The sequence below is a fragment of the Suncus etruscus genome, chromosome 3 (assembly GCF_024139225.1).
Source record: "Suncus etruscus isolate mSunEtr1 chromosome 3, mSunEtr1.pri.cur, whole genome shotgun sequence".
Lineage (NCBI taxonomy): Eukaryota > Metazoa > Chordata > Mammalia > Eulipotyphla > Soricidae > Suncus > Suncus etruscus.
Window position 1 is genome coordinate 86,808,328 of NC_064850.1, and position 7,155 is coordinate 86,815,482.

Consider the following 7,155-nt stretch of genomic DNA (forward strand, 5'->3'; position numbering starts at 1 on the left):
TTCCGGCCTGCCTGTAAGCCATACCCCATGCCCCCCGCATCTCAGTTGTCTTTTTTCCTGCCCTTGAGGGCAGGCCAGACCAAGAAGGAGGGGCACCTGAGGAAGAGCTCCTTTCCTATGGGGCTCAGACCCCATTAATCTCTGTCCACATGCACCTGTCAGATGTTTAAGACTCGATTCTCTAGACTTGGAGAAAAGTCACTTAGACCCAGGTCAGGGCTAGTGGATACGCAGTGTCCAGTATTGCTGCGACTGACCTTAGTGCCTGGAGGGTGGGCAAGGACCTGTAATTGCTGCCTCTGCTCTAAATGGGGCTTAGGCCCTTTCTCCTTTTTCCTCAGCTGTCCTGACCGAGAATTTTCCTCCATCCTGGCTGCCCCTCACCTACCGTAGCTGTGAAACAAGGGGGCCTCAGGAACAGGCCACTCTGCTGTGTTACCTGCCACCTGCCCCTCCTCCCTCCTCCTGCCATCTGTCCCCCTTGCAAAAGCAGGAAGGCCAGTCCTCATAGAATGGCTGAGCCCTGGGAGAGGAGTCACTGCCTAAAGCTTCAGTCTGGGAATCTATGGAGATGTGGGGGACTCCTGAAGGAGTGGTTGGTGGGGTACCTGGTGGCAGGGCCTCTAACCTGGCTGAGCAAGAACCAGGAGTCTCAGCTACATGCTGCAAGGCTCAGGCAGCCTGGACACTTTGTCCCAACATTGTTTGCTTGTGACCAGCCTCAGGGTCCCGGTTGCTAGGCTAATGGATCCAGGGTCAGGCCCAGGAGGAGGTAGGAGTTCTGCAGGCTGAGGGCTGGGCTGGCTGGACCCAGCACTTCCTCTAGTCCTGCTCTGCTGAGTAGCTGAAAGGAAACGGAGGGGTCCATGATGCTGCAAAGTGTGGGGAAAGGTGCTCCCTCTTGTGCCCCACTGGCAGGGAGCAGGGAGATCAGCAGGGACATCAGTTCTCCCAGGATGGAGGCAGTTTCCCTGATGTTTCTCCAGAAACATTCATCAGAGCTCTCTAAAGCCACTTTTGAACAGTGCATGTCTGTGGCCTCCACCCTAGAGTGCTGGGTCTCCCCAGGTTCCTGGCATGGAATGGGGTCCTATAGCAAGTGCCTTCTCCTAGCTACTGTCTCCTGAGCCCACCTGTGAGGAGTGGGGGCAGCTGTGGTCTTTGCAGGAGCTCTGTCACCATCAGCCCCCCTCACCCAGTGCCTCACCAGTGCAGGCCATTTCCCAGCCTTTTTGCCCTGCCTCGACATTTGGGAGTGAGATGCCGGCAGCAGGAGGAAATATACCTCGGCTACCCAGAGTGGAGCCATGACTGGCTCACTTGAGGCTCACAGGGGAATTTCATCATTTCCATATTGTTGTCTCATAGTCCCTCCGGGGTGAGGCAGGCATGCTTACTGCAGAGATGGTGATCGGCTTTAAGAGATTATTTATTTAATATCAGAGACACACATTGCATATGAAATTGTCCTTTTTGGTCTTTAGGCCCATTTGGTGCTCTGGGGTCACTGCTGATATTATGGGGAGCTTGTACCATGCTAGAGCTCAGTCCAGGCCTGGGTTCTGATTTTGTGCTGTCCAGAACAAGCATGAAGCAAATCTGAAAATGTCAACCCCCCAAAGTGGGAAATGCAGCTCAGATCCAGGCAGTATTAAATGTGTACTTCTTGTGACTTGTGCCCTGTGGGAGGCTGAGGGCAGCATGTGTTGCAGGTGGGTGTGACCAACCCCTTTTGCTGATGAGACAAGAGGGACTGGTTCTTCGAGCTACTTTGCCCTCTTAGCAGGGAGTGGTGCTGTCAGGTGGGGGCTTGGTCCAAATGGGATGGCTGAAAGCATGAACAGACACTTAGGAGAGATGTGGTATTGGTGTCTCTGGTATAAAAGGTGGCTGTTTGGAAGGAGACCAGGGGATGAGAGGGAAGAGGGAAGCAGAGATATAGGTGAGTCCTACCTTCAGGACAGGTAGAGGAGACTGGTAGTATTGATAGATTGTGATTGTGACCTTAGATGTCCCCAGAGGAAGAGGGGGAAGCCACCTTCTCTAGTTCCTCTAGTCATTGTTTTTAATCCTGTTTTCTAATAACTCACCAACCTGAGCCCAGTGACTTCTGCTTGTAATTGCCACAGACTCTTTCCGGTTCCGGCTCATGTGTCCTGCCCACTTTCTTTGTTTTTAACCTCTTCCCCTGCACCTCACCCTACCCCAGCCCCCACACATACATGAGCAGATATCAGGCTGACCTTGGTGGGGTGAGCTGTGTGTAAAAATACATAGGGTTGAGCCATTTCCTGCTGCTTCCGCTGCTGCATGGTGATAAGGTTGGGCCTCACAGTGCACAAGACAATTGTTCTTCCCCTGGCCAGGGGCACAGCCCTGGGGCAGCGGCTCTCCAGGATGCCTGCCCACCCAGCCTGACCTTCCGTCTCTCAACAGTCTACCTGCCTGCCTGCTGTGACCTCCTGCTTTCCCACTCTCTCTTCCTTTCACTCCTTCCCCTTGTCCTTCCCACTCTCTCTCCTTCCTTTCTTGGTGTCATCCCATTGAGATTGGGAAGGCTGCCCAGTGATGAAGTAGGGCTGTCATCTCCTCCTTGTACCTCAGCCCCTGTAGAGGAGACCCCCAGGCCCATCCCCACTCCTCCTGCCTGTGAATTACTCCTGGAACTTGGGTGCTGGGGGTCCTGGGCAGCAGGGTGGGGGTATGCACTTCTCTCCTGGTTTGGGGAGACTGAGTAGGGCTGGGGGTGTCTGCCCTCATGAAGCGGAAGCGGCTGCTGACAATTCCACAGAGCAGGAAGGTAACGGGGGTTCTCAGTGTGTATGGGAGGTGGGGTATCTGTGGCTGGAGAGGTTTCCTGTAGCTGTATGGATACACACGGCTTCAGTCAGCTCTGAGAGCCAGGCCTATCCCAGGGGCCTGGCGAGGACTTGGAAGCAGAGCGAACAGCCCTGAGCAGGCCCCAAGGACCATGAATAAGATGGAGCTGCAGGTGCTATGGGCGAGAGTCACACCTTATTTTGCCAGTGTCCCTGGGCCCAGAGAGGAGCAGGTCTGCTGAGGCTGAGGGTTAGTGAGTGGGCACCCATCTCAGGGGTGGCCACAGCACCTGCTCTGCTGTGCTTTCCCAGAGTTGGATGTCCACACCCACCTAGGGCCTCCCTGTGGTCTGGGGATGCTGTAGCTTGCTCAGGCTCCCTCTGTCTCTCCCCAGGCCGACAAGGGAGACGTCGTAGCCCTGAGTCTCCCTGGAGGCCTCAGCCATGGGGATTCCGACGGGCCCATCAGCCTGGACGTGCCAGATGGCGCCCCTGACCCGCAGCGCACCAAGGCTGCCGTGGAGCATCTGCACCAGAAGATCCTGAAGATCACAGAGCAGATCAAGATCGAGCAGGAGGCCCGGGACGACAACGTGGCCGAGTACCTGAAGCTGGCCAACAACGCCGACCGGCAGCAGGCGGCCCGCATCAAGCAGGTGTTCGAGAAGAAGAACCAGAAGTCGGCGCAGACCATCGCGCAGCTGCACAAGAAGCTGGAGCATTACCGCCGGCGCCTGAAGGAGACCGAGCAGAACGGGCCGTCGCGGCAGCCCAAGGACATGCTGCGGGACATGCAGCAGGGCCTCAAGGACGTGGGCGCCAACGTGCGCGCCGGCATCAGCGGCTTCGGGGGCGGCGTGGTCGAGGGCGTGAAGGGGGGCCTCTCGGGCCTGTCCCAGGCCACCCACACCGCCGTGGTGTCCAAGCCCCGCGAGTTCGCCAGCCTCATCCGCAACAAGTTCGGCAGCGCGGACAACATCGCCCATCTCAAGGACCCGCTGGAGGACGGCGCCCCCGAGGAGGCCGCCCGGGCGCTGAGCGGCAGCGCCACGCTCGTGTCCAGCCCCAAGTACGGCAGCGATGACGAGTGCTCCAGCGCCAGCGCCAGCTCTGCTGGAGCAGGCAGCAACTCTGGGGCCGGGCCGGCGGGGGCGCTGGGCAGCCCCAAGTCCAACACGCTGTACGGGGCTCCCGCCAACCTGGACGCTGTGCTGGAAGAGCTGCGGGACATCAAAGAGGGCCAGTCCCATCTGGAGGGCTCCATGGAGGACCTGAAGGCGCAGCTGCAGAGGGACTACACCTACATGACCCAGTGCCTGCAGGAGGAACGCTACAGGTAACCGCCCCAGCCAGTGGGAGGGAGGCATCTTGAGAAAGAAGTGTTTTGGGGGCCAGAGCGATAGCACATGGCCCACTTGGGATGGACCTGGGTTTGATCCCTGGAACCCCATATGGTCCCCTGAGCCTGCCAGGAGCAATTTCTGAGCGCAGAGCCAGGAGTAACCCCCAAGAACCGCTGTGTGCCGCCCCCCCCCCCAAAAAAAAAAAGCATTTTGGGCAGGGGAAACAGACAAGGACTGCCACCAGGCCTCTCATCTGGCCAAGGATGCCAGGTCGCATCCCAGCTCTGCTGTCTGTGGCTGAGCCCGAGTGAAGCCTGGCTGCTTCACTGTGATGCTACCAGTGTCTGATGTTCCCAACTGCTCCTTGAGGCCTAGTGAGGACAGAGGCAGAGACTGTGGAACTACTCCACTCTCCTGCTCTAAAGTTGCAGAATATCTTTTAGGCAATTGCCCTCTGTGAATCTTGGGCACCTCAGTTTCCTCATGACAGAGATGAAGCAGGGACCCTCTTCTGAAATGCAACCCCAAGTCCCTCCAGTCTGGGCCTCCCTATCCGCCTAGCCCTGCTCCGTGTACACACAACAGGCTATAGCTCACCCATTTCTCCTGCTTTGTTCTGTGGAGGATGGGACAAGCTGCACTTGTGTCACAGCTTTTCAAGGCCCCAGTGACATCCTGAGGCTGAGTGTGAGCTCTGCAGGCCTTTGAGAGCATCATTGGCTGTTCTGCCAGCAGCCTGGAAAGGGGATGAGGGGAGAAGGGTGCTAAGAGCCAGAATGGGTGTCACTTGTGCTCTGTGCCCTCTGCCAGGTATGAGCGGCTGGAGGAGCAGCTCAATGACCTGACTGAACTTCACCAGAATGAAATGACCAACCTGAAGCAGGAGCTGGCCAGCATGGAGGAGAAGGTGGCCTACCAGTCATACGAGAGGGCACGTGACATCCAGGTATAGCTGCGGCTGGTCCAGGATGTCTGGCCGTGGGTTGGCGGAGGTGGGGGCATGGGGATGTGAGAGGAGGCACTGTTGAGCCCACTGGTGAGGGCTTCGGGGACAGTGGCAATGAAAAGAATGCCCAAGCTCTGGGCAAGGCAAGGACTGGGCCAATGGCTCCTTCCCTCACTCTGGACTGTCTTCCAGTATCCTCTGCACTATAGTTAGAGACTGCAGCCCAGGCAGGCAGCACAGAACTGGCCTGTGCTTTGTGTTTGGGAGGCCCCTGTACGCCCTGGGGATTGCTGGGTGTGGCCCGAGAGACTCAGAGGCAAAGAAACCTGCACCCACAGGCCAATTGTCATGTGCCAAGCTCTGGGTCCAGGCTGGGGGTGGGTGGGATGTGGATGGGAATACCACTCCTGCAGCACTCATGTGTCCCTCTCTGCCCCCCAGGAGGCCGTGGAGTCCTGCCTGACCCGGGTCACCAAGCTGGAGCTGCAGCAGCAGCAGGGGGTGCAGCTGGAAGGTGTGGAGAACGCCAACGCTCGGGCGCTGCTGGGCAAGTTCATCAACGTGATTCTGGCGCTCATGGCCGTGTTGCTGGTGTTTGTATCCACCATCGCCAACTTCATCACGCCCCTCATGAAGACGCGCCTGCGCATCACCAGCACAGCCCTCCTGGTTCTCATCCTCTTCCTCCTCTGGAAGCACTGGGACTCCCTCACCTACCTCCTGGAGCACGTGCTGCTGCCCAGCTGAGCGTCTGCGGGCCACCGTGTTCCCCGCCCATGGCCATGCTTCTCCGGGGGACCCCGGGATGTCTCCATATATCCAGTTTTGTCTCCGGCCCTCAAGTCTCCATCCCAGCGGCGCTGCCCCTGTTCCGTCCCTGCTTCTGCCCCATGACTTCTCCCTGTTGGCTCTGGCAAGATGGTGGGGACTGAAAGGAGCAGAGGACACTGGGACCAGCGGGGTGACAGTCTCTGTCAGGCCACTTCTTGCTGATGTGCTGAGAGGAGAAGCAGGGGAGGGCTATGTTCACGTCCTGGGGAGAGTTCAGCTTGGGTCCCCAACCCTTCTAGACCCAGGACGAAGACACTAGGGGCAGGAGCCCAGAGCAGAGTGGGGCGGGCACCAGCCTAAGCGGCCTCGGCCCTCCCCTCTCTCCTGCAATGGCTGGGCCCTGGCTTATGGCCTGAGCCTTCCCCACGTGGCAGGCAGGTGCAGGGTCCTGGAGCCTTGGCTGGGACTGTTTTCCCTGTTCTTTCTGCCTGTTACTGAATCTGCTACTTTCAGGGAAACAGACTCCAGGGCCCTTAGACTCAAGCCTGGGAGCACGTCTGGTTCTATTTATTATTTATTTATTTGTCCTTTCCTCCCCCCTCCCCTGCTCCTTGTGGAGCTCTGGCAGAGTGGGATCCTGCCTGCCCAGCGCTAGCCATGAGCACTGAGCAGAGAGAGTGAAGCCTCTTTTATATGCCTATTTATTTTGTACGTGTGTTTGTGCGGAGGAGGCCTTTTGTGGCTTTCCTTTTTGAGGCTCTGGTGTGTAGTGTCTGCTTTCTCAGCCTCCTTTCCCCACAGCACATCCATGAGGAGGGGGTTTCTCCAAAAAGGAGCCCAAGGCTCCAGGGGCAGCAGAGGGCAGTGCCTGCCAACTGTTGTGGAGTTTCTTGAGAATAAATATTCTCTAAATTTTCAAACCATCCTGTGTATTGTCTTTAGTCTGTTAAATGGAAACTGACATTCTGGCTGATTGACTCAAGTTCTTTCTTGAGCAAGACGTCATCCACCCTTCCGGTACTGCTCTGTGACCCGAGGTCCTGGCTACCCAGAGAAGTTCCCAAAGCCCTCTGGACAGCAGTAGTCATGATCAGGCATGACCACAAGAGGGCAGCAAAGCCTCATCAGCCCTGCTCAGGGTTCAGTCAACAGGCCTCTGTTGGCCTAGTCTAGTTTAGGACTAGATACCTTCTCTCTTGAACACTGAGCTGTTGCCTATTTTCTCTGTGATTGCAGTTTCACCTTCAGTAGCTAAGGGCTCCGTCCAAGACACTGG

At 57.3% G+C, this 7,155-nt stretch overlaps 1 protein-coding gene across 2 annotated transcripts in view; it reads left to right on the plus strand.

Moving 5' to 3' along the window:
* TMCC2 (transmembrane and coiled-coil domain family 2) overlaps positions 1 to 6,802 on the plus strand; it is a 33,390-nt gene extending 26,588 nt beyond the window's left edge. For both annotated transcript variants that reach the window (XM_049770941.1, XM_049770942.1), the window contains 3 exons: positions 3,215 to 4,155; positions 4,973 to 5,108; positions 5,550 to 6,802. In XM_049770941.1, the coding sequence (XP_049626898.1) occupies positions 3,215 to 4,155; positions 4,973 to 5,108; positions 5,550 to 5,855 (1,383 nt within the window). In that variant the 3' untranslated portion in view covers positions 5,856 to 6,802. The remainder of the gene's footprint in view (positions 1 to 3,214; positions 4,156 to 4,972; positions 5,109 to 5,549) is intronic.
* The last annotated feature ends 353 nt before the right edge of the window (positions 6,803 to 7,155 follow it).